This window comes from Platalea leucorodia, assembly GCF_965183815.1.
Source record: "Platalea leucorodia genome assembly, chromosome: 9".
NCBI classification, from domain to species: Eukaryota; Metazoa; Chordata; class Aves; order Pelecaniformes; family Threskiornithidae; genus Platalea; species Platalea leucorodia.
In genome coordinates this window covers 51,061,451-51,088,102 of record NC_138831.1, presented here as the reverse complement: position 1 = coordinate 51,088,102, position 26,652 = coordinate 51,061,451, and the positions used below count along the sequence as shown (strand labels likewise).

At 55.9% G+C, this 26,652-nt stretch overlaps 1 protein-coding gene across 1 annotated transcript in view; it reads right to left on the bottom strand.

Annotated features, from left to right (window-relative positions):
- Window positions 1–26,428, bottom strand: part of ADAMTS7 (ADAM metallopeptidase with thrombospondin type 1 motif 7) — a gene marked incomplete at both ends in the record, with an annotated part of 48,746 nt that extends 22,318 nt beyond the window's left edge. Inside the window, 16 exons of the mRNA XM_082322602.1 lie at window positions 82–223; window positions 3,303–3,547; window positions 4,101–4,221; window positions 6,214–6,347; window positions 6,584–6,753; window positions 9,122–9,267; window positions 10,147–10,239; window positions 10,402–10,546; window positions 14,128–14,271; window positions 15,002–15,151; window positions 16,183–16,307; window positions 16,926–17,009; window positions 18,188–18,384; window positions 21,016–21,187; window positions 25,444–25,796; window positions 26,350–26,428. Coding sequence (XP_082178728.1) covers window positions 82–223; window positions 3,303–3,547; window positions 4,101–4,221; window positions 6,214–6,347; window positions 6,584–6,753; window positions 9,122–9,267; window positions 10,147–10,239; window positions 10,402–10,546; window positions 14,128–14,271; window positions 15,002–15,151; window positions 16,183–16,307; window positions 16,926–17,009; window positions 18,188–18,384; window positions 21,016–21,187; window positions 25,444–25,796; window positions 26,350–26,428 — 2,500 coding nt within the window. The remainder of the gene's footprint in view (window positions 1–81; window positions 224–3,302; window positions 3,548–4,100; window positions 4,222–6,213; window positions 6,348–6,583; window positions 6,754–9,121; window positions 9,268–10,146; window positions 10,240–10,401; window positions 10,547–14,127; window positions 14,272–15,001; window positions 15,152–16,182; window positions 16,308–16,925; window positions 17,010–18,187; window positions 18,385–21,015; window positions 21,188–25,443; window positions 25,797–26,349) is intronic.
- Window positions 26,429–26,652: the final 224 nt, after the last annotated feature.

The window sequence follows — 26,652 nt, the reverse complement described above, 5'->3', positions numbered from 1 at the left end:
CATGGTACGGGGATGCTCTGCCTGCTCTGCTCCTCCACCGTGGGTGGCCGAGCCCTAGGGTCCCACGGGAGCCAGACTCACCGGTCCCACATGTGGCGGTGCACATGGTCCAGGAGCCGAAGCGCCAGAGGAACTCCGCCTGCTCGATCTCGTTCTCGCTGTCCGCCGGGCGCTGGATGGTGTACTGGTACCGCACGCCGGGGTTGGTCTCCTGAAACAGCAGCTGGGGGGAGACAACGGGCAGTCAGGGACATGGCTGGGGTTGGGCATCGCACCCCATGGGCTTTTCAGGAGGTAACAACCTGCCCAGCACGGCCATAAAGACGTCATTCTCCATCTGACTCCGTACCAGGGCTGCATTACCTGCACCCCAGCAGCAGCACACGACCATTTCAGAAACAGGGTCAGCAAATGGCTGAAGCAGCGTAGGAGCAGAGGAGCTGCCCCAGCTCAGAGCACTGGGCTTGTGGAAATGTCAGGTAATAATAAAAAAATAACAGTGAGAGCATTGAGAACCACCAGGACTTTGATTTTATGTTTCCCCTGATGATCCCGTCCAGTCCCACTGCCAAATGCAGCCTCATCCAAGGACTTTCTCGAGGTTCAGCATGCTGAAGGGCCCAGGATGGCCAGATGTCCCCTTCCCCGCAGTCGGAGCTGGCGAAAGCCCAGCCCCACAAAGGAGGAATCAAATCTCCTGGCCTCCACGTGTCCCAGAGAGCTGCAACTGCTCCAGCAACTGCCCTGGGGAAGCACCGCAGCACATCCCGGCTCGAGATGCCGGCTACCTGCGTCCTTCCCTGTTTGCGCCTCCAACCTGCCACTGATGCGCCCCGGGCAGCGCCAGGCGAGGGGCTCGACTGCGTTGGGGCTGCGGCCTGACGTGCCCCGTGCACCGCACAGAGCGGCTGGGGGCACCCGCCCCGGCGTGACCCCCGCCTCGCGCGGTGCAAGAACGGGCTGTGGCAAACAGCCAGCAATGGCTGATGGCGACACGCACCTAAAGCCTTCATTGCTCCCCACTTGAAACGGGCTCCCGCTGCTCTCAACACGCACGAAGCAGCTCCTGCGGTTGACACAAATCCTGCCCAAAGCACCTCCCGCACCAGCGCTCGGCAAAGGCTGGGAGTTTAACCGTGTTTTTCTTAGCCTAAGTGCTCCCATTATTGCCAAAGCTTTGTTGTTCTTGGAGCTTTGGCGGGAGCGAGGGCGTCTTTCCAAAACCTCTTCATGAATATTGAAACATTTTTGTCAAAAGGTTTTAATTAGGTTACGAATCCCAGAAAGCGATTTGCTGGTGCCGAGCACGCCAGTGTTCCCATTAATAGCAGGACTTGGCGGCAGAGGAGCCCAGGATCCCGCTCACATTTCCTCCTGAGCCTCCGCTGAAAGAAATGCAAAAGGCGAAGACTTTGGCTGCTCGGCGTGGCCGGGCTCTGGGGCGAGCCTCTGCAAAGGGGCTGGTGCTCGGGAAGGGTGCATCGGGCTGAGCCGCGGTTGCTGGGGGGGTGCTGGGGTCCGTGGGACGTACCCTCGTGGGGGTCGCTGCCCCCGCGCCACACGTCACACCACGAGCCATTTCAGCCTGGTGCCGGCTGTGCCGTCGCCCACGGGACGATTCCCACCGGCTTCTCCTGGGGAAAGCTTGGCCTCACGGGCACAAGGATGTTGGCTCCTGACAGCTTTGCATTAAACTGGCAGATCCCTCCCTACTGACCATCCTGGTGGCCATTCCCGGGGGAAGGAATTGGAAAGCCGGCACAGCAGCGGCAGCGGGCAGCTCCAAGGAATCTGCCCGGCAGGGACGGCCCCGAGCCCCCCGCGCCACGCTGCCTTCCCACCGACAGTCATAACCCCTGCAAAGCGGTGCAAAGCTTGTGAAAATACAAAGCCGTGCTGAAAAGTAATCCCCCAGGCAGCATTTTTCCATGGAAACAAGGTGAAAATTAGTAGAGCGGGATCAGTTTGTAAAATAAGGCAATTTCCAGGTAAGTGCTAGAGCTGCCGGTGCTGCAGCGGAGGGCATTAGCAATGGTCGAGTTGGGCTCGGATTGAAAGTGTTTGCAGGATGCATGAATTGGAGAAGGGGCTTCCCGGGGAGCAGGGGCAGTGGCCAGGGGCTTGGACCCCCTGCACCAGCCATGGGGCAGCCGCACAAGCTTGGGGACGCAACTTTGTGCTCCCATCGTTGGGGCAAAGGCCGAGACTCTCCTGCCGATCCGGAGGCAAAAGGATCATTAGGGTGAGCAGGTCACGTAGAAATAAATAACCCCTGAAGTTCATTATCTGCTAAGTCTGCTCCCCCGCTGCCTGCTCTGCACAAAGGCTGTCTGCTGGAGGCAACGCCTGACAGCAGCAGGAGATGGGCAGATGCTCTCCTCCTGCCCGCAACTCTGCTGCTGCTGCAAGGCAATTTTTTTTTTTTTTTAAAATGTTTTTTTTGGGTTTTTTTGGGACTACGTGGTTAATTGTAACCTCTCCTGCCCAGACCCAGGCAGGCAGAGCGGCAGGTCCCGGGTGCCCTCTCCTGCCATGGGAGCTGCAGCTGATGCCAGGCAGCGTCGCTCCACGACGGGGCTCGCCCTCAAAGCCTTGGGGGTCTGATGGAAAACAACGACTTATTCTGGGGAGGGAAGTAGCTTTACGGAAATTCCCACATGCAAAAAAGAGGAAAACTTGACATTTCTAGCTGTTTCAGAGGATTTTAAATGATCCTTTTTGGAAGTGGAGCCTGACCTGCAGCCCCCTGGGAGGCATCACCTGGGTTTGGACCACGCAGCATGACCCCACGGGCCGAGCTCCTCGCCAGGGCATCAGGCGGTGCAGAGGGGGGCACGGCGCCGGCGGGAGTGCGGCACTGCCGAGGGGTGCTGGCAGGCCACCCGCTGCCACCGCGCACGGCACCGTGACGGCTCCCAGCTCCCGCCTCCTCCGCCGGCTGCTCCAGCCCTGCCAGAAGCACTGCGGGCTCTTCCCCTGCTTTTGATAAGATATGGGAAAGGCCTCAGGAAAGGGGCTCTTTCTCCTCATGCTCTCTCTGCTGTGTAAATATTTTGAGGAATGCTGCAAAGGGGACAAGGCTCAGCTGGAAGCAGTGTGGGCTGGAAACACTCCCCGGGCCGGCAGCACATGTTCAGCTGCTCCTGACATCAGCTCCCAGAGAAATGCGGCCCCATCCCTCGGACAGCAGGGAAACGCCAGGACAGACCACGGCAGCTCAGCCCGGCACGGGAAGGCAGGAGAGCCGGCAGCTCTGTCCTCCCCGCCGCGCACCCCGACCACCAGCAGAGCCTGGACCGTACCTGGATCCACACGGGCTCCACGGTGGGCCCCGGGGAGGTGAGGTTCTCCCAGTTCCCCGTCCTCTTGTAGGTGAAGGTGGTCCCTGCCACCCTGTAGTCCCCGTTCCACTGGATGGTCCAGCCACCATTCAGGAAATACTTCTCCGGGTCCTCGCTCCGCAGCGCCAGAAAATTCCCAGCTTCTGCAACTTCTTCAATCCGGATCTCCCGGGCTCCCACGGGAATAATCCCAATATCGACGTAACCTGGGAACGGAACCAAGCATCACTCTCAGGGGAGTTAAAGACATGGCAGAGATGATCCACGCCCTTGGGTGGGTGCTAGTGTCCCTTGGGCGGGCGCTAGTGTCCCTCGGTGCCAGCATCATGCCAATCCTTACATCTCTGTAAGGCACCACAGGCACCAAACCCCACCTCGAGCCCAGCTGCGTTCCCTGCTGGGAGAGCCCATCGCAGAGCGAGACATTTCCCGTACGGGCGCTGGCGAGGCATTTACCACACTTTCAACACGTCCTTGTCAACCCACAAAATCCCCTTAAACCTCCCCAAATGGGCTCCAGCGTGCACAGATTTGTTTTCAGGCCTTCAGACATAAAGAGCAGTAAGGGGATATTTTTCTTTCGAGGAACAAGAAGTGCAACAGCAATGCCACGTCTCCCCATGCTGCTACTCAGGTCTTATCCCATCCAAATTGACAAGTTGTGATTTAAAACCACGCTGCAAATGAGGAGCAGCGGCGAGCCTGGCTCCGAGCGGAACAGGCACCTGGTGCTTGGGGGACGGAGCCGAGCGCCCTTACCCAGCCCCTCGCTGTCCTCAAAGGTCTTCTTGACGGTGTGGCAGGTGGAGCCGTCCCCATGGCAGACGCCGCACCGGTCCTCCACCGCGTTGGAGTCGATCTCGTAGTCGCAGCCCACGTTCTGCAAGGCAGCCCCGTCAGTCGCCCGCGCCCCTGCACGCCCCCGGCCTCGCACCGCGCCATCGGCTGCCGACACGGGAGGAACAAGGGAGAGACGCAATGGTCCTAAATGGTGGGAAATAAGGAACGTGGATGGGAGAGCGGGGCGAGCTGGGGTCTTTTTGCAGGATGGGCGGCGATACAGACACCTCGGCTGCAATACGGATTTCTCTAACATATCCTTGTGGTCCTGCCGTCCTGTTGATATGCAGCGAGGAGCACGACCCACATCTCATTTTCACCTTTTCCTACCCGAGTCCCCAGGCAGCAGAGCCTGTCGGCACACGTTACATGCCGAGCCAAGCTGGGAAAGCCCCTTGGTCCTTGGCCCCGCTAGTCCTGTTTCAAAACACTTCCTGAAGACTGTTTTTATGTTCTGCTGAAGCTCTCCACATCTCGTGCCAAAGTGCTTGACCTGCGCAGAGCGAGAGCCTCCCTGTGATTTTGCACCATAAAAGCTGCAGCCAAGACCCCAAAGGGAGCCGCTGGGTCCCGTGCCAACGAGGAGCCTTCAGCCTTCGCTGCCCGAGGAGGTGCCCAGGCATCGCTGGCACACACCTACGGCAGAAGCAGCACCGCTTTACCTACTGCAACAGTCTGTGGCGAGCCAGATTTAACTCTGGTGTCGCAGCCAGCAGCAGGCTCAGCGGCGACGAGGATTTTGTGTGCAACGAGCTCTGGTTAAACGCGCTGTCACCTGCAGCGAGCCGCTGGATCGCACCCTGTTGCACACGCCAAGCAAAAATCCTGACCCCTGCGCTCTCCCTCCAGGCCATGCCTGTGCATCGGCACACCGCAGCCTCTGAAGTCACTTACAGCCTGTTACGGGAGCAAACGGGACCTTCCCACGGCCACCAGTTGCCGTCGGGCCCCTGCCCGCTGCTGCCAGCAGCACGGCCAGCGAGGGGGGGAAGTTTCCACAAATGGTTTTTATATGAGAGGCTGCAAGGAAACTCGTTGACTGATTATTTTCCCTGTTTCCTGCTGCTCTTTGCGCCGTCTAAGAAGCTTTTTTCCCCAAAAAGCCTGTTTTTCCAAGAAGCCTTTCAGAGAGCGCCTTTACCTAACGCTATGGCAGACCCGTGTCCTGCCCGCTTGTGTGTGGCCCTGGTGAGACACGGCCACCAGCTTCGCGGCAGCGTGGCTTTGGTATATCCCATGGTTGGAATCTGCCCCACAGACCACGGCAGCTCAGATCACCACCCATTCCCTAATTTAACAGCAATCCAACGTCCTGCATGCGGGCTTATTCTACCCTAAACCTCAGGACTGCTTCCCCAGGGAAAGGGAAGGTGTGAAGGAAGGGACCGTCTCGCTGCCACCGACGGCAGCTGGAGGACCCAGGGCACAGCTCGGCGAAGCCTCCCCAGCATCTCCCAGGTGATTCACAGCGCCGACCACGCCATCTCCGCCAGATTCCTGGGCCTCCAGCACCGGGAGATGCCCTCCCCGGCAAGCAGCCAGAGCAACGCTGCTGCACATCACAGCTCGTTTGTAGGGAGCTTCCAAGAAATTAAAATAACAACCCAAAAGGAAGAAGAAATGCCAGCGCTGGGAGAGGCTGCCAAGCCGGGGCAGGCATCCTCATCGCTGCGGGGCAGACCCGCGGCTGCCAGCACCGGGTTCAGGGCTGGGCTGGGCGTCCTCTCTACGCACCCTTTCGTATCCCCCACCTTATTTTCAAGTGAAACTGTTCTTCCTTTATTTCCTTGGGTTTGTGCTCTATTTCCTTGAAGCCAGCCCAGAGGCTGAAACATGTCCCTACCGCGTACCTCGTGGAAATAAGGAAAGCTTTCTGAGAGGCAAATGACAAAACGAGTAAGCTCGGCCCGTCGGGGCACGCGAGAGAGGGGGCCGGGCTCACCTAAGGATGGGTCACAGCACCCGCCTGCGTCTCCCCGAGCACGGGGGGTCCTTGGGCTCCCTCCCCACAGGGCCCGGGTGCGGGACCCACCTTGCAGATGCCATTGATGCACATGTCGCGGCTGGCGTTCATCTCGTAGCACGGCGTCCCGTCGATGACAGCGTCCCGCAGCTTTTCTGCAAAGTATTCGTCCTCCGGCCGGCAGTGCAGCTCGCAGGGGTTAACTGGGGAGCCCAACAGGCAGAAACTAAACCCGAGCAGCTGGGGGCCACGTAACCATCTCCGAAAACATAAATTAACCCTGCAAGCCCAGCCATAATTTAAAACACGGCATAAACACGCTGCAAGGCAAATCTTAGAGACACGAACAGCAAAATCAAGCTGTTAGCAAGACTGTGTTTCAGGATTTTCATTGGGGCTGCAGGCAGAAACCCGGCAGCGGGCTTTGCCCTTGACTCACTGTTGTTGGGCACCGGCGTCCACCTGTAGAGTTTCCCTTTGTAGAGCATGGGGTTGAACTGGCTGCACTGGACTTGGCGGAAGGAGGGCTTGTCGGGGGGACACGGCCTGACGTTGCAAATCCGGAACCGCTTCCGCTCCCCCAGGCAGTACCTGCCCCCGTACTTCGGCCTGTCCGCGGGAGGGAAAAGGGAAAATCACCGAAGGGTTTGGGTTGGAAGGGACCTTAAAGATCATCCAGGCCAACCCCCCTGCCAGGGACACCTTCCACTAGATCAGGTTGCTCCAAGCTGACCTTGAACATTTCCAGGGATGAGGCATCCACAGCTTCTCTGAGCAACCTGTTCCAGTGCCTCACCACCCTCATGATAAAAAATTTCTTCCTTATGTCCAATCTAAACCCACCCTCTTTCAGTTTAAACCTGTTATCCTCTGTCCTATGAAATAAAGACCTACCACACACGAGGGGAAACTCCCTTTTTATTCACAGCTAAGTGGGGGTGGTTTTGTACCTGCTGCTGAGATTTGATCTCATGAGGTTGGGTCAAGCCTGAGACCACCTGGAGCCAGCGGGGAGCTCTCCCCGTTATAGCCCACACACATCGCTCTGCTGCGATGTCCGTGTAAGGGAGCTGGCTAGGAACCCAACAGCTTCTCCAGAAGGATCCCCACTCCACAGAGCAAGCTGGGGAAACGCGTGGAAACCATGGCCCGCGTCCTTCTTCTCCAAGTCCCTCCTGCACCAGCTCCCTGCTGCTGCTGTGGCTGCCCTACAGGTCCATAGACCATGGATGAAAGGTTTTGCTCTCAAGCTGGATGAGCAACATCTTGGGTCTTGTCCCTCTGGACAATCTCTCCTTAATGCTGCCATTATGGCCGGTTTTATAGGCCTAGTGTATGATGTTATAAAAAGTTATTAAAAAGTCAGGCGTCGCTGGCAGCGTGCATGTCTGAAGCTCCTCCACTTTCTGCAGCTGGGCACCCTTCCCCGGGGGTAAAACATCTTCACCCTCCCAGCTCCATGGCTGACGAGGTGCCAGCGCTCCCGCCAGCCAGGTCCCCGGTCTGCGGCCGCTCCGGAGGAGCTGCTCTCCCAACCGCCCGGGATGCGCTTCCAGCTCCGCTCCTCTACTGTCCCAGGGAACGGCAAAGCTGCTGCTGGACTTTTTAAAGTAAGAGGGACTTCAGACGCAACAATAGTTTTTTCTCAGATGCCAACAGACTCTCAAAATACTGCCACCATCTCCTGACGCTTGCCTTTTCCTTTGGTCACAGCACTCTCCATGGCCCACGTCCCCACGGCCTCATGAAAGACTTTTCCCCTGATCAGTTAAGTCTGGGCACGCTTCACTGAAGAGAACAGTTAATTATTATTTTAGGGTTGTGTTTACATACGCTGCCCCGAGGAAATGCCTGCGGGAGGAGGTCTGCCCAGCGCTCACATTTGTTCACTCCATCCAAAAGGCAAAGCTGAAGATTTACCTACAGTGGCCAAAGCAAACAACTGCCCGGGGAAATTCTCCTGCTTTTCCAGTGCTTGCTCCCCCGCCCGCCCGCAGCTGCGTTTAAAACACTCCATAAACTACAATTGCACTTCTGCCACAAAACTCATGTCAAACACAAACCCAGCTCTTGACCTGGGACCGAGATTACACAGCGCTTCTTTAAACAGCTCAATGGCAGGTGCAAAAAACAATGTGCCCAAGGAAGAAGCTGGGCAGAAAGCACATCTGGGCTCGTTAGAGAGTTTGCTCCCGTAGCTTTCAGAAGTCCTCAAGCCATTGAAAAGCGACTGCCACTGGAACACCGCTCACAAAGCCCTTTTCTCTCCCATCCCAGGGTGCTCTGACACCCGGGTCAGCCGGGGGCTCTGGCTGAATCCAGCACAACAGCGATTTGGTGACCAAAGGGACATCTGGGGAGCAGATGGGTCGGCCCAGAAATCATGGGATGGACAAGGCCACTGCTCCGTCAGCGTCTCCCGGACACTTCCAGGCGAGAGGCAGCGCTGGCTGCGGCACCGCGGGCTGGGGGGAGGCAGCCTCCGGCCGGGCACAGATCAAAAATCGCTCATGGAATGCAATGGAGTGATAAACAGCAGCAGGATTTTTCAAAACAACTCTGAATCAGGCTCAAAGAACGCCTGTTTTTCTTTTCTGTCATTAGATGCTGGATATGTTTTATATCTACAGGCGTGGAGCCTTTGCGCTTTGTTTGAGTCATATCACAACTGCTCTCTGCCTGCACGGAGCAGGAGCGACTTAGATGTGGAAGGAGACAGAGCAAACTCTGCCCCTCCAGAGGCTTTCGCTGCCCCGGCGGCTGGATAACCCCGTGAAATTAATCCCCCGAGTGTTTCAAAAGCGCGTTGTTCAGACTGATAACTGCACAATGGCACAGTTTTGCCGCGAGATGCAGACAGGGGTAGGACCACAGTGGCCAGATGATGCTCCCCAGCTTTACGGGGCGATAAGGAAGCGTTGGGTTCCTCTCCCAAATGGGGTCCGGACGAGCTCTGGGGGAGCGAGGGTTTGCTTACGTGGGGTTGCTGCACTGCCTCTCCGCGCTCTGCACGCCCGCGCCGCAGCTGCGCGAGCAGGCAGCCCACGAGCTCCAGGAGCCCCAGCCGCCGTCGATCGCATCGGGACGGTAACCCACAGGCACGCACTCGCCATTGAAGCACCACTGCAAAGGGACAGGCCAGAAGAAGAGAAAACAAGGTTTAAGGATGCAATAATTGATCTTGAGTCAGAGAGCCCGGCTGTGGAGAGCACTGAAGCCCAGCACCCATATTGCCCCGTGAAAATCCGTGCTTTGCTCGCATGGAGGTGCCTGGGGGTCAGCTGAGCTCTGCCAGACCCCAGCGCACCTCTAAGCGATGGGAAACTCAGGGATGTTGGGCTGTTTGAGGATTTATCCGAAGCAACGTACCCAAACCTCCACCGAGACCCCTCAGCACCGGGATTCATAGCCTGACCTCGGCCCAGAGGGAAGAGTCAGCGAGGCATAGCCACGGACAAAGGCACGGCGGGAGGTTTCGCAGGGAGCGGCGGCTAAGCCCGGGGTCATCCCCAGTGCTCTGGGGCCAGGGCTTCAGGAGGGGACACTAAACCTAGCGAGGAGAGACGTCTACAGATATTCTTATAAAACTCTCTGGTTTTATGCTACCTTGAGCAGGAAAACCCTGTTCCGGTACGTCACCCACGCAAGGGCGACCGGAGCTGGCTGCAGGCAGCCGGTTCCCTCCGCACCCTGTGCCCACTGCAGCACCCGCCGAGCTGCCGTGGGTGCTGCCGGACCCCCCGAGCAGGCGAGCGTCCGCCGCCGCAGCAGACGGAGAGCAGAACAAGCCTTGTGCTCTCCTGCCACGGTAATTAACTGCAGCTTTCACCTTCCTGAGGCATTTTCAGCTTCACTGAAGCAGTCCCTCCCCAGCAGCGGCTGGTGTTTGGCCAGAGTGAGGGCAGTGAACCGAGCCCATCCCCGTCTGCCGGAGCCTGTGAAACTGCCCTGTGTGCAGGGCACGGAGCCTCTGCAGCCGCGGAGGGGACTGTTCCCCATTACCTTGTTCTCCCCGCACGCCGTGCCGTCAACGGCAGCGTCCAGCTTGGAGTGGCACGTGTTCCCCACCGTGCACCACAGCGTGTTGCAGACGCTCTGCAGAAAACACAGTTGTGCAGGAGACGGTTACTGCACCGGACAACCCATGGGCACAAATTTAACTTGGAGGGAGAGGGTCGCCCGTGCAATGCCCCCCGCCCCCAGAGAGCCCCTCAGAGCCACACGAGCCCGTGTTATACCGGGGGGACCCTGGCTTACGTCCATGTCGTCGCAGAAGGTGGAGTGGGCGCCGTACTGCAGCCGGCACTGGTGGCCCACGTCGTAGAGGACACCCGGGGGCACCAAGGGGTAGTCCAGCACCTCCCGGGCAGGGGGGTCATCCAGGCACAGCCCCCAGCCCCGGCTGAAAGAGAGAGGTCAGCGCGGCATCGCCACCGGCCCGGCACACCCGAACAACGCCCCAGCAGCTGCTAACGGAGGAACCGAACAGCTCAGAGTCCCACCGCGATGCGAGGCAATGAGCGTTTCTAGCTGATGTGACCCTGGCTCTGCAATCCACCCTGGAGCCGCTCCAGCAGGCCGACGGGCACACGTGGGTACCTGCTTTTTGGGGTGGGTGCCCGCTCCCAGAGCGATCGCCCTGCACCCCCGGGCACAGCGGGTTATGGGGAAGGTGAAGGGGCAAAGGCAGCAGCAGCTTCTCCGTGCAGCTGCCGGGCTAGTGCCTTGCACTCTCCCCTCTTCCCCCCGAGATGCCCCTGTCCCCCTGATGGAAAGCCAAAAATGTCATTTTCCCTGGGAATAATCCCCTGATTTTTTGCTTTGTGAACAGGTCATCAGCTCAGTCCTCAGTTGGGACCCAGCTTCCGCCACTCAAGGTGAAGGGTTTCATTGAACAAACATTTCATTGCTGAGAAACAGCTGCTGTCCCCGCGTTCATACATCACGCTGACCCCAGAAACGTCCCTGCGGACACCGCAGCCCGCGTGTCAATGCCCTGCTGATAGAAATAAAGTAGATTGTCAGCAGCAAAACGCACTCACCCTCATATTTGCTGCTACAAATAGTGCTCAAACTGTGCTGGACAGGATGACTTTAGAAAAGAGATACTAAAACCGAGCCATCAAGGTGGCCGGCAGCCAGGCTGCAGGAGCCGCGAGGGACGTTCCTGGCCGCCTCTCTCTGCTCCCAGGGCTTTTGCTACGAAACTTCACAAACACACAAGAAATTGTCACTAGTTTAGCTTTCAGTGTTGATTTAAACAAACTTGTTTCCAGCAAGGCAAAGTCTCCGGCGAGGGTTTCTCAGCAGATTAGATTACTTCAGCTTGTTGTGATTGGGAACAGGTCTAAATTAACTTGAAACAAGATTCCTTTTTAACCCAACACAGAAACAAAGGCCAGCAGCACGGGAGAGCTCCTGCTCTGGGGTGCCGGCAGTGCTGCGGGGCGATGCTCGGCAGAACCGGCACCCCCTCCTCCTCTTCCCATCCCACCCCAGTGAGGTCCGCACTGGACACCTGCAAACAGCTCACTTGGATGGAGACAGCCCCTTAAAATACCATGTATATATATTTTTTTTTATAAGCAGCTTCCCTATTGGAAAAATCAGTAAACAGGCTGCTTTCAGCAGCCCAGGGGCTCCAAAGTCTCTGTTCCCAAGCCCACAACAGCGGGAGCATCCTGCCTGTCCCAGCCCGGCGGCGAGGGAAGGATCGCTGCGGGCGACGCAGGGCTGAGCTGGGATGAATTAAGCGTGGATTAGGCAGCTGGACACAGTATCATGGTGCAGCCTGTTTCAGGCATGCACAGAGGTCACTGCATTGCACCTCCAGAGGTGTTTTCTTCACCTGCTGGTGCAAAACAGTTAAAAAGAGTGTTTTCTTTAAAAATGGAAAGAATAGTATCCTTACTGGGGAAAGCCCAGGCTTAAGCACTGGGCTCCTGCATGAGCTCGAGGCACTTTCTGTCTTGCCCCAGCTTACAGGAGAGGTCTCTGTCCCAGTACGGAGGGTGATTTAGATTTGCTGTCAGCTTTCCAGTGCTATGTTCAAACTCTATTTCTTCGTTAAATATTTTACAGTCGTCCTACCGGTCTCTTCAATTGGCCAAAACACATTACCGAGCCAGCAAAAATTGGCATGAGTTTCCCTCTGGCTTTGCAGGGATATGCAATAAACCACGCTCTGCAGTAAAAATGCACAGGGGTCTGCGCTGCGTCTGCCTATTGCAGTCCGTTCGCTAATGAGCTGGATGATGGAGTAGATGGTATGATGATTAAATCCCCATATGTGAGCAGGCTGGGAGGATCTGCAGATACATCTGAGAGCAGGATTAAAATTCCAAAAGCTCTCGGAGAACTGGAGGAAGGGTCCAAAAAGCCAGGACGGAATTCAATAAAAACAAAGGCAAGGATTGGAGCTTGGGAAGAATCAGCTGCACAAACAGGGGATCTGGCAGAACTGGCAGAGGAGCGATGCAGCAGGCGGAGCAGGGCTGCACAGGCAGGGGCAGACCAGCCGTCCCCAGGCTCCGGGAAGGTGGGGATCGGCTGGAAGGAGCCCATGGGAGGATGATGGAAGGAGTCCTCCAGCACTGTGCAAGGAGGCTGAAAAACTGGTTGTCTGATCTAGAGACAAGAGGGAAGGGAGAAGAGACAACCTGCATCTGCGCCAAGGCTGCTGCTGAGGTGGAGGGAGGCTGCTCCGTGCCACCGTGGGCTCGTGGTGCGGGCAGGGCATCCACGAGACACCGGACCCTGTTTTACAAGGGTGTTCCACCAGCCGGGCCCGACCCAAAGCACCAGGGCCGTGCTGCTGGCGATGACGGGAATCATTTTCAGATGCTTAAACGTTCAGCAGCGTTTGTAAAATAATAACTTTTTGTAAAATAATAACCATCATCTGAGGGTGCTTTTTTTTAAAACATGAGCTCTGTTGCAAGCACATCCAGCAACCCCAGGTCAGCAGGGTCTCATTTTCTGGCTCGCTCCTTCCCGTTCTCCTGCCAACATCGTATTATAATGCACTCATGTCTGTGCTGGCAACGGGCCTCTCCCTCGCCTGGGGGATGTCGCAGCCGGTGAAAGACGCCTGCCGGGCCCTGCTCCGCTCTTAAGGAAGAGCTGCCCCTTCTGCGGGGAACACAGAGACCAAAACCCAACTGGAGAAGCATCCAGCTGCTCTGTTTCTTCCCTGTTGCAGCTCGTAGCAGCCCAAGGTCAGGGCAAGCAGGAAATTCTTAATCCAAAAGTGAAGGTTAAAAGCAGAGGGCCAAGAACGCTGGGGATACGAGAAAGCTCCATTCCACCGAAAGCCATAAATCAACAATAATTCACCCTGCGCGGGGGCCAAGCCCACACGTTCCGGGCTGGGATTTAGAAATGGGAGCTCAGCCCCAGGCAGCCTCCCCGCCACGGAGCTGCCGGTCCCTCGCCCGGCTCTCCCCGTCGCCGGTTCTTGCCGATGCTCTCACCGTTTTCTAACCTTCCCGTAGCAAGGAAGGAAAATGTTTCTCCAGTGCAAGCCACTGGCTGACAAACGTAAATCTCTGGGCTGTGTTCCTAGGAACTTCATAACAACAGGCTGAAAAATCAGCCACGGGGTGCTAAAAATAAACAAACGCACGGAAGAATTTGGCTCGGTCTCATTTCCTCACGTGATGCCTCCTGCCTACAGGCAAACATCATCTGCCCCTTGCAGAGCACCGAAGAAAACTGCACAGAGCCTCGAAGAAAACCCCTCCGGCTTTATTTGCTCAAGCCACAACCCCTGTGCTGCCGCCCAAATGCTCGTGCTGCTTTTGTGTTCAAATTCTCATCTTTCACAGCAAGGACGGAGGCGACCGAGTGAGATAAAAGCATCCCCACATGCCCCGGGGCTGACTGCTGGGCGCCATCGGCCGGGTCAGTCCCCGGCTGCAGACCCAAGCCCCGAGCCACCCCCAGCACCCCGCGAGCGAGGAAGAGGAGGAAGGGAGGACTTACTCGAGGAATCGTGTGATGTACTCCCGGCTGCAGCGGGACCAGGTGAGTGGGGACGTGTCATACAGGAGCTGTGGAGACATGATGAAAGGTCTTTTCCCAACTGGCTCACAGTCATTGCTGCTTCCATCATGCTGAATCCCAAAACTGTGTAAGAGCACAGTCCCACAAAGGAGAGGTGAGCCGCACGCCGCTACAACCGCGCAGCCTCTCTGCTTTCCAGCGCAACGACACGCGACGCCGGACATCGCAAACCGTCCCAGCTCGGCGGGGACTCGGTCATTAACAGGCACGGGGGGATCTGGCCCTGTGGGATGTTTTAGGGATAGCAGGGACACTGCCCCAAACTTTGTCCCATGCTTTTATTTCAGCTTTCTTACTGAAAGCTCAGCCAAGAAAAAAGTAATGAGAATATCGAACAAGATCAAGTTAATTAAACTTACTGGGTATGTGGTTTTGCCATACAAAGATATCTATTATGAACTATAACGTTCAAGTGATCTTGTCAAAATTTAATTGAAATTAGGGCAAGCAAAATTCTGCCGCTGATTCTATACGCAGACCCTATTTTAGAACTTCTTAATGGGCAACCCTCTTCTCCAAAACCTTCAGCATCGGCAACACAGGATAATAATACACAAATGCAATTTGGCCAGGTTGCCTTGGATTATGTGACTTTCATTGAACCTGGGGCAACCGAAAGCTTAACTCTGAAATGAAACTCCCAGGGTAAATACCCCCAGAAGCAGAGGGAGGTCTGCACCAGTGAGGAACCGCTCGGCAATCTTCTCCCAACCTCCACCCGTGCCTTCTCAAGCCCTGACTGAGCGGCGCAGAGGACAGAGGCCAGAGGAGAGGAGGAGGAAGCTGGTGGTACCTGTGTCCGAGCTCATGGGCCACGGTGAAGGCAAGGGGCAGGCCCGTGTCCTCGTTGATGTTGCAGCTCCTGTGGGGCTGGCACATCCCCGCCACGTGGGACAGACCCAGGGTCTCGCAGGGTCTGTTCATCGCCGCGCAGATGTCCTTCCTTGGGCGACGGAGACAAGGAACGCACAGACACAGAGCAAAGAGGGGGTTTGAAAGGGCAGGACCCAACGCGAGGCGTGGGAAGGAGCACGGGACGCGTCCCAGCCCACGGAGGAAGGCGCGCGGACGCCAGCCAAACAGAAGCGAGAATGGAGACATCCAACGTCTTTTTGCAACGGAAAGATTTACAACCTTTCCTTTCCCCTTTACTCTCCCAGTATCCCCGGCTTATTATTAAGCCTGATTAATGGGAACCGCTAGCCAACCTGGCTATGTTTATTCCATTGTATAAATAAAGCTGATGCTGGGAATAATTAAGCAATTACTACGTTGCTTGGGGAAGCACATCCCAGGGGTGCTGTGGTCCAGGGCAGAGGAGCTCCAGCCACCCAGGAAGAACAACTCCATTGAAGTACATGGCCTTAAGCGCCTTATTTCTGCTACAAAGCAAATTTCCTAAAGAAGATAAAACTGTTGTGGGCTGTGAATCATCACACAAACCACCACGATACTGCCAACAGCCAAGCTGCTGCAGCTTGAAGCCATCAAACTACGTTTTGACTGCAAGGTATATAAACTTGGCCAGAGGCATGAATTCCTGCGAGCTTCATGGGAGGTCAGGGGCTTTCTCGGAGGTTCCTCTGCCAATCCCAGCATTAGCCTCCAAGGGAAAAAGGAGAGTTAATCCCTGTCTACATCTCCTGGGAGCATCCAGCCATTCTGGGGCTTGGCAACAGGGCCATGGTGAAAACCTGGTTTGGGAACCTCAACTGCTAGTCAACTGGGAGCTGTCTCCAGGTTTAAACCTGCGATTTGAGACCCGTTCCAGCCATTAGGACCAGGTTATCTTCAGATTTCATGTTACATATCTTACGTGCAGGTGTCCAGGCAGGGCTCAGGCACGGAGAGTGAGATTTTAACAGCTCCCACTGAGATGTTCCTCTGGCTGCCTGCCTGCCCCGCTGCCCGCAGCCGCGTTTCTAGCTGCCAGCATAGCACCTACAGCATAAAATTAGCACGTGGGCACAATACCTTGTGAGCAGGACCGCGACATCGTGATGCAGGGGATGGGAATCTCCTTTAACGTTGATGCTCTTCTGCCATTTGCAAAAGCTTTTCAAGGTGTTGTCTGCGTGGTGGGAGATTTTCAGATCCTCCTGCCAACATAATTAGAAGTCTGCTGTCATATTGCTGCCAAATCTGTTTGGTTTGTTGGATGCGGTGGGGAGGGGTCCGATCTCAGACACATCAGAGTGAAACTGGGAGTAACTGCCATCCAGAAGGAATTGCTGCATATCTATAGGTTGTAGGCTGGGTGGGAATACAGTCCTTTTCTGTTTTCTTTTAATCTGTGATTCAATCAAAACATTAAATCATCTGATACTGGGGGTTAAGAAACACTGCGGGAAAATATCCCGCCCTGGCTGATGGCGAAGGATGCAGCTGGGGAGCCCGTCTGAGCGGCGTCAGGCTCCCTGAGAGCCACCACTGCAGCTGGGAGCACAAACAACCAGCGATTCACAGCCCTCCGCTACCGGCGGTGACGCTGAGTTACCATAAATTATTATAAGAATCGGGCTCTGACCGTGCCGCCCCCCTGACTTTACGCAGAAGACAAGGAAGCAAGGCATGGGCGCCTGCATTTATCTTACGCAAATTCATCCAGGCCATGAAAACAGGGCAAGGGAGCGCTTACGGGCTTCCCAGGGCAGCTCCCCGAGCGCCCCAGCCTGGCTGCCAGGGTGGGAGGCTGAGTCACCCTGTTTTCTTTTTACCTCCTCGTCCTCCAGCAGGATGAGTCGCACTATTGCAATGTTGATGGGGTTCCCGATGCTGGCGTGGTGGAACAGACCCGCCACCTGCAACAGGCAAAAGCCAAAAAAATAAAGCCCAAAAAAGATCTTGCCCTTTGACACTGCTCCTGGTAAGTACATCTGCAGGGGAACACGAGCTGGAGGAGAAGCTACTGAAGCTTGTTGACAACATCTTGGGGAATTCCCCAAAACGAAAGACAAGGCCAGATGCAGACCTGGACTAAAGCATTCGGAGTGCGATGAGATCCATTTAAAATTGATATAATCTGTGTAGCACATTGAAACTCAACCAGAAATGCCCCAGGGAAACACCTCTGTTTTTGCTCGTAATAGGTGTGTTTAACATCTCAAAGGACGCCTGTGCTCTCTGGGTGCCTTCACCAGCCCCCAGAAACCCAGGGGTGTTACCATGAGGTCCTCAGCCCAATCCCCCCTCTTTTCTGGCCATCCACCAAAGCCCTCTTCTGAAATGCAAATAGGTGCAAATAGGTGCCACCACGGCAGCAGCAGAGCGAACAGACTAAACCAACTCACACTGACTTATCTGCTTGTTTTATGGCACCAGTAACTGCCCCCCAGATTCCCAGTGGAGACCACCACGGTCTGGTGCTCCTTCCCTTCACTGTCCTCAGTGGCACCTTCCCAGGAAAGCCGTTCATGTCTCTCCTGCTAACCAGGCTAGCGTCTCTCCTCCTGCGAGGAGGTTTCCTTATCACGCAAAGGGCGGTGGGTGGCCCTCGTGCAGTCTTCGGGGTGGTTTCAGCTTCAGCTGCATCCCCGTGCCCAAGCTGCCTGCACTCCTGCCTGGGGAGAGCGACCGTGGGCAGCACCCACCACCTCCCTTCCCCGGAGCAGGGGTGCAGGAGGAGCAGCCCTGCCCTTGGGGTATCCCCCTGGGAGGCCACGTTATCCATCCCCACGGTGGGAAGGAGAAGGGAACAGCCCTTGGGCCCATGGGGACGGTGAAACCGCTGCAGGGTGAGCTGCTCCTGCCTGCACGGAGATTTCGGCCTCGGGCTTGCTCACACCGACCCATCCTCCCATGGTGGATGGAGCACTGAGCAAGGCAGAAAAGCCAACGTGTGGGTGGGAACAGCCTGTCTGGTGAGAGGTTTGCTGAGGTCCCCCCAGGGATGAGTCCTGGCAAGCCCAGCGGTCTTTATGTCTCACTGCCCCATCCCCAGGGACCTGGCGGCTCTGCCGTTGGGAGGACCGGGACTCACCATGTTCATCACGGTCAGCACGTACTTCTCTATGTGCTCGCTCCCGTGGTATTCAACCATCTTGGTGTCTGCCACCACCAGCGTTTCCACCCACTTCTCCTTGCTGATGGAGCGCTGCTTTATTCTTCTCTTCCTGTGCTGCTTCTGTTCCCATCTTTCCCTCCGCTTCTCAGACCTCTCCAGGCTTTCCTGAGATTCTGAGGGATCAAAGGGGCAAAAGAGACTTTTTTTGTAAAGTGTCTGCAACTTTGGTAAAATATCATCAAGGCCTCTTTTTTTTTTTTTTTTTTAATTCAAAGAAATAACCTCTTGGTATTGAGGTGGTGGCCCACACTTACACCCATAACGTATGCATATTTTGCTGTGCTGTATGCTCCAAAAAAATCACTGGGGGTTGAAGACTCTGACCTCAGTCTTGCACAGCAGCATTAGCATGATTGAAAAAAAAAAAAAAAAAAAAAAGCATTTGAAGTCATTTCTTTGACTAGAACAGGGTTTGCAATATTCCAGGAGGAACATGGAGCCTCCCAGAGCAGAGCGCTTAGGGTTTGTATCGACATACGAATTTATAGGCAACCCTGCAGAGATGTTTGGGCATGTACCACTAAGAAACAACCCTGGTGGCTCAACGTTTCTGATTATCATCAGAAATCTGTGTTTTGCAGGGAGACACAGTTCCCCAACATGATAAACTTCGTGCCCCCAAAGCTGGACTGATGTCTTGAGCCAAATCCCTCAGATCATCAGCGTCCTGGGCAAGACCGAGATATTGCAGGACCGCACAGAGATTTCCTCAGCCACATGGAGACTGAACTCTGCTCCCTCCCCGGGAGAAACAACGGGAACATTCATTGGGCTGCAAAGAGACAGGAGGCGGAGGAGAGCTCGGATGCTCCTCACGCACACCAGCAACTGGGAATTCTCATGCGGAGACTTTTCCTGTGACGCTGCTCCAAGATCAAGGTCAGGGTCAGCCCCAAGCTGGGTAACGACTTTACAAACCACATCCCACACAGTGGGAATTGCCTTTACGACCAGTTTCTAAGGGCTCAGCCTTACTTTGTTAACAATGGACTTTTACATTTTATGGACTATACTGTACTTTAGCTGTGAAAGAGTGTTTTATCCCCCAGCCTGAAAAATCCCAAGTATCTGGATAATTTGACGAATTGCTAATACCACTGCGACAGTTTAATCGCAACAGCTTCCTTGGAGCTTGTTTCCATTGTGTCCTTTCTGCTAAGCATCCAGGCGGGACGTGAAGGTACTGCAGAGAGGATGGGTGCAGAGGGCTCCCGGGATCCCAGGGATGGCTCCCAGGATCCCAGGGAGGGCTCCCATGGCATTTTCCCTTTGAGACCCCCCTTAAACACTTGCCCAGCTGTACACACAGGCTGCACTATGGATTGACAGAAAGCTAAATAACACCTCACAGCCTCACACCATCTGGCTGTGGGGTGTTTTGCAAAGAAACCCGGCAATACATCAGTAGAAAATGAAAGGCTTGCAGTAATTAAAGTCCTCCAGACTTTTGGTTTCCTTTCCAGGGCGTACACATCACATCCACTTTGCTAGCCCAAATTGCAGGAGAGATCCACATGCATTACACACGGGCCATATCACACCCGGTGAAATTCATTTACAATGAACAGGCTTCGAAGTCTAGACGGAGCCATTATGACTATTACCATAGATTAAATAATTAATTTAGATTAACAGAAGAATGCCTAAAGATAACCATATTACAGAACAAAAAAAAGTTTCCAAAAGCAGAGAGCTCTAGGAAACATGCAAAACAAGATGCACCGCCTGGAAGATGCAGCTTCACTGATGCAGACGAGGAGTAAAGCGCCTGTGAGCTGCTGGGGATGCACCAAATTCCTCATTACTTGAAATCTTGGGTTTGGAAGTTTTTCCAACCCATCTGCTCTAGACAGAGGAGAAGGAACCGGCGTGCACCGCCTGCCCCGCAGCAGAGACTCCCGGGGCAGCGACCGGGTTTCACTGCGAAAGTCCAATGCCCCGGCAGGTCAGGAAGCGATGTTCGCAAGGAAATGAAAACAAATACTCAGTCTCCACGTCACAAATCGCTTGCAGCAGGGCCGCGAGGAAAAGATAAGAGCGAGAAGCCTGAGGTTCGGCACACATTGAGTCGTGCACGCGAGAAACATAAGCAAATACAGAAAAACTGGGGGGAGAAAAAACCCAACCCTGTGCTCTGCTGTGATTCCCGTGACTTGTGGGTTCCAGCCATTCATGCCACAAACCCACCGCCTGGCGCTCGCAAGCGAGCTCTCCTGACTAGCAATTTGCATGAGCTGCCCTGTAATGAAAACGCTTGTGGGAACGGTCGCGTGGGCACCCCTGGGGCCACGGGGCTCTCCCCCAGCGAGCAGCTCCAGGCCGTCGGACGCCCACCCACCAGCGGCATCGCGGCGCTGCCGACCGCGCGCCTCCCACGCCGAATGCCCCCCCGCAGCAGGACGCCGCTGCATGGCCCGCGGTCCATCCCCTCCCCGCTGCTCCTTCAGTTTTTTGGTCCGAGGGTTTTCTTTCTCGCCAGCCTACGTGACAAGAGGGACCACCAGCCCAACTCGCAAAACTCAGACTAAGAGCAATCGGTGTCACTGATGGATGCTGGGAGCTTACAACGGGAACCAAATGCTGGGGTTTAAGACTAACGAGTCTGCAGAGGCAACGCAGGGGGCTAAGGATTGGCACTGCTCTCTTATCTTTCTACCGTGTGCTTCAAACCTACAGAACTGAAGATACCAGTCCTGGGATGAGCTACTGGCTCATCACAAAATGCAAGAGAAAGGGGACCATACCTTGCACGCCGCAGGTTTCCCGGGGAGCTGGTGGCCTCCTGCCTTGCTCTGCCTCGTGCTCGGGTGCCTGGCGCTTGTATATCCTGTGGGGCTGGGCCGCTCCATCCTCCCGAAAGCTGGTGGACACTGGTTCGATGAAATAGTCCTCATTCATGAGCTGAAACACGCCTTTCTGGCAGGGAGAGACAAAGTTGTCACCGTGAAGCCATCTGCATCTAGCACAGACTCACACTGAAGAACCTGGGAATGGGAGAGGGTTTGCAAGATTTTCCAGGCAGAAACAGGTCTTCTCTAAAGAAACTGTTTTTATGGATATTTTGAGCTCTAAACTCCCAGACAAAAGAGAACAAGCCAGCACAGAGCGATCATTAAGAACACAAAAAGCTAAAGAGATACCATCACAAAGTGCAGATGAGTGATGAACCCAATGGGCGTCCGATAGTGAGGAGCTCAGGGACTGCAGGGACGCTGAGACAGAGAAATGCCTTCTCCGGAGAACCAGAGCGCACCAGGAATCGGCGCACATACGGTCTCGGACTGTGCTCACGCCACCTCTCTGACCTTCCTGGAGAGGCCCTGGGGAGCCCAGGCAGACGGCCCGCAGGACGGCTTTGACCATGGTGCAGCACCAGTGGTTTGAGTAAGTGTTGCACAAACGGAGGTGTTTTTCCAAGGATATCCTTGTCAGATGCAGCCCGTTGCTTCTGGCCTTTGGCACCGCCTAAGCACCACCATTGTGAACCACTGGGCTACAGAATTCCCGCGGTCAAAGACCAGAAAACCTCCAGGGAAGAGGAACCTGCAGGAGCACTTGACCACGGCAGGAACTCCAACCAAAGAAAGGCAGCCCCGGGGCAAGGAGCACGGCCCCTCCACGCAACAACGGGAAGATGCGTTATTGGCATCTCTCCTTTAGCAGGAAACGACACCCTAAAACTTTCTTTGGTTAAGTACGACCCCCCCTGACCTGGCCCAGCCACCACAGGTCGCTATGGACTCGCCCAGGACTCCCCAGCCTCCACGCTGCACCTCAAGCACAACCAGCCGCATCCGCTGCACGGGGAGCTCCTTGGATGGGCAGCGCCGTCGGGGTGCTGCCGTGAGGAGCGTTTTCTAAATGTATTTTGTGCCGTAAGGCAGCTCCATCTGCTCTCGGTTGCTTCAGAGCAGCCTTATGGTGTCTGGAGCAGGCTGAGGTGTCCTACGCTTACTCGGGAGCCCGTTCATACTCAGCTTTGCTTACCACACTTTTGCTCGGACGTATTTCTCACTTTCACACCCCAGGACAGGGCAGGGACAAAGAGAGAAGATCAAAACATGCCTCTACAACTGTTTCCAACATTTCTGAGATACAACAGGACTGAGCCTACTAGTGATGCTTTCTCACCGCTCATGCAGTGCCAGGGAAGAGAAAGCAGCTTCCTCCCTAATTAACTCCTTGCAAATGTAAAATAACAAGGAGGAAACACCACGGGGATGGGGAAAGAAGGGAAGGAGGCCACAGAGACGATTCCTTCTCTGTTTCCTGAAGCAGGTTTTCCTGAGCCAGGACAGGGACAGAGATCGCTGCCCTGGCCGAAATCTGCCCAGGATGCCCTGCACAGGGGCCACACTCCACCACCGTCTGGTCCTGCGGTAGCACCGAGGGGCATTTGCTGCCCGCAGGGAGGTCCGGTTCTCTCTGTTTAAAACACACCTGGTTAACCATTCTGCACCTTGCATGTCCCAGTTTACCCCAGTAAGCAGCGCCAGCATCCCTAACCCCTCTCTCCTGCTCCTTCACCACGGTCTGCAACAAGAATGAGAAATAGCCTTGGAGAAGATGAAATTGCACTGGCAAAACTACCCGAGAGAGAGCAGAACCCAGCTCTTACGACTCTATTTTATTTTGAAATCATTGACAGGAGGAGTTTAAAGTCTTGTAGTAGCGTTGTAAGAAAGGTGAAGCCTGGGCATGGGAACAGGGATCTCAGGGGCTGGCCAAGGGTGTCAACCACGGAACGACGACTGTGCGCTACACCAGTACCAAATGCTGGAGCAGGGGCCGTGCCGACGACGGTAACGGGGAACTCGGCCCTTCGAGGCGCTGACGCGATTCGGTTCAACACGTGAGGCTGCCGCAAGCAGGAATTTTGGGACAGCCGCTCTGTGCTTTCCCACTGGGAATGGCAGAGGGCTTCCAGGGCAGCAACGCTGGGCTTGAAACACAAGGCATCACCAGCACATGGCACGTACAAATGTGCTGCACTGCCACAGCCTACCGCTCTGTGCTTTCCCACACCAGTAGTATGTTCCTTGTTACACCCCGTAGTACCAACCATGCTTACAAGCGGCGTGTAATTCCCTGTAATGAAGCAGTAGCTCAGACCACACTTTACTTTCCGTAATAATCATGAGCCATGCAACACATTGCTAAGTGCGGCTTTCCGTCGTTTAGTATCTGTCCGACAAAAAGCCGGGGTTATTTTAAGGCTGAGTAGAGAGGGTTTAAAGCAACTTCAGGCTGAGTTTTGCTCACCACTCGCAGTTTATGGGCTGCAGACCCCCTCGCAACGCTGTGCTAATGTCTTTCGTGAACTAACAATTTTTTCTGCTTCTTAAAAAATAATACTAATCCGTAGCATTTGCACAACACTGTTCATTTTCAACACGCTTTACAGACCTTAACAACGGGGTTTGCCAAACACCACTACGAAATGGGTGTTTTCGGGTGACACGTTACGTGGATGACAAATTATTTAACGAGTAACTTCTTTTTTTGCTCTCCCGCCTGTGGTTAATTCACAAAGAGAAGTTTAATTCTCTTAACCAGAATGTATTGCAGATGACCCGGGTGAACATCCTTCAGCCCGTTCACTGCTGGCAGCTCGGTTTTGCCTGACTCACGCTGCGAGACTGGATTTCTAAGTCTGACAGCAGATTTCAGCTCGCCGGCAGGATGAGGCCACGCAAACATTCCCAGAACCATCATATATTACCGGGGGTGTCCATGTGTAAATAGACATTCACGGGAGCGTTCATGACACTTTCTGCTTCTGTGCGCGCTGCAGCCATCGCTGTTTCTCTCATAGAAACATTCACAAAAAAATAAATCAAAAGCTTGTGGGGTCCTCCCAGGTGCATTGATCTATTTTTTTATCCGAATGATGGGCCTGGCTATTTTCTGCAGCCTTCATCCCCCTGGAGACAGGGGTGCTGCACGAAGCGCAGGGTGCCAAACGCCCTTAGCTGCTGTTAAATTTAGTAGGAAAAGAGCAACCAACACCTCCCAGGCCATGCCCAGCTCCTGTCCTGCCAGCCCTGCCCTGCCGCCAGCCACGGCGGGGAAGGTCTGAGCTCTCTTCTTGCAGCTGCAGGCGATGGAGAGGCAGCAGCGATGCTCCCCGCCGCACGCCATGCTCCTCTCCCTGGAATCCAGCAGCTCGCTCTCGCGCCGCCAAAGCGCAGGGATGCGGGTGGCCTCTGCAGACCTTCCATTTAAAAGCCACCCCGCTCTACCGGGCTAACTCAGCGTACGGACACTCACTGCCTTTAGTTAAACACAGAAAGCTTAAAACGCCAACGCAGCCCCCAGCCGAACGAAGCCACCTGCGGCAGCCAGCAGACCGATGATCCGACGGAGTTACCGTCCCTCAAACCCAGAGATGCCGGGCGCGAGCGCTGCTGGCAAGCCCTCCCTCCGCAGCGGTGCCTTCCTCTGCCCCGTGCCCGCGCTGGGGACACGGGGGGTTTTCCCGGGATCAGCCCCTACGAAGGGGGCCCCCCTCCACCCACCGCCTCCGGGGAAGCCCAGCACCTCCGTCATCCCCCGGCCCCTGCTTGGGAACGGGGCTCTGCGCATCACGGGGGCTCCCGAGTTACATGGCAACGCTTCTGCAAGAGGTTTTAAACCCTGGGGGGAGCTGGGACCTGCGCTAGCTGCTACATTTATGCTCAAGTCCTGAGTTTGCCTTGCTGAGTGCCGACACAAGAAGTCTTATTTGTGAAAGTGTCGCTTCGCCTTTCAGCGAAACTTACACTCTTACAGGGCGCTCTCGCCTTCGAAAATATTTGCGGTGGAATAAGGCAGGGGAGGTGTTCACAAAACATAAAGAAGTTTCGCTATACACGAGCTGCGTTATCATGAACGCCTCCAGGTTTCAAACACTTTCTTTTCAGAGGTGTTTCTCTCAATCCTACGTTCATGTTCTAGAAGACGGAGGCAACATGAGACTTGCTCTCTTTGGGAATTTGGACACAAACAAGTAAACACAGTCCCGGAGAGTTCCCAAACCACTGGAATCCATGGGAAATTTACAGTCAGCTCATCCACAGCCACATCAAACCTATGCAGCGAGATCCCGACTCTGCTGCTATCGCTTTCAGCAGAAAAAAGGATTTCACACAGCTTCTGCTCTTTCCTTATTGACTAAAAATCTCCGCACTTACCAGGCCATCACACGTGCTGAGCGCGGCCAGACCTCCCGTCAGCGCCCGGCTCCGAACCTCCCCGATCATATGGCAGGAGTTGTACGCGTGGGACTGGATCTTGGCGTTAGCGATCCCCCCGTATCGCCGCTCGCTGACGAACCCGGGCGCCAGGAGGTTGCGGTTGAGGCTCAGGTTGAATTTCAGGGGTTGTCCTTTGTAATGCAGTTCATAGAAGGCGAGAAACTTGCTCCTGGAGGAAGGAGACCTCCGGTGAAGCGCTCGGTGGGACAGATCGTAGGACAGGAAGGATCCGCTCTCATCCACCTTGATGGGATGAACGATGTCGCTGCTGGAGTGCGGCAGAGCAGGCTCTGGGAAGAGAGGGGTTCAGCGGTTAGCTTTGGGGTTGATCGCCTTTCCTCTCCTACCCCTTCGGCTGGATGCTGAACTCCCGAGGCAGCCCAGCGGGGGTCAGGTCCCCAAATACCAGTTGGATGGGGTAACTGGGAGCAGGGAAGGGCAGGGACCCCCCGCTGCCCCTCCTGCCCTCGGGGGGGGCAGGGGCTGGGGTTTTCCACGGGAGAGGCTTAAGGTCAGGGTGGGGAGGGCGGGAGGCGGGTAAGGGGGGGCCGCGCAGCTGCGGGCCGCTCCCGGGTTCCGCGCACACGTTGCCGCTGTTTAACTACAGCTGCCGGCGGAGGAAAACAAACAAACAAAGCAACCAAAGACTCCCCCCCACCCCAAATCCCAGCTTTGAAACGGTGCTTGGAAGCCGCCTCTGGGGGCAAAGCGCCCCCGGGGCTTCCCCAGCGCGGGGCTGCAGCGGCGGGGGCTCCGGGGGCTGCCCGGCTCCGGGGGCTGCCCGGCTCCGGGGGCCGCCCGGCTCCGGGGGCGGCCCCGCACCCCTCCGCCCCCCCCGCCGACCTGTCCGCCCCGTTCCTCCGCCCGCGGGCAGCGCCAGCGCGGCGGCCAGGAGGACGGGGAGCCCGGCGGGGGCCCGCATGGCTGCGGGCGGCTCCGCGGCAGCGGCGGCGGGGAATAACGGCGCGGCGCGAGGGGGCGGCGGCGGCGGGCGGGGCGCGGGCAGGGCCGGGCCGGGGCGGGCAGCGCGCGCCCCCGCCGCCCCGAGGGCGCCCCCTCGCGGCCGCCGTCAGCGGCTCCCCCCCGCTGCAAAATACAAAATTTCGGTGGAAAAGGGAAACGGGTGCGTTCCCGAGGCGGGGAAAC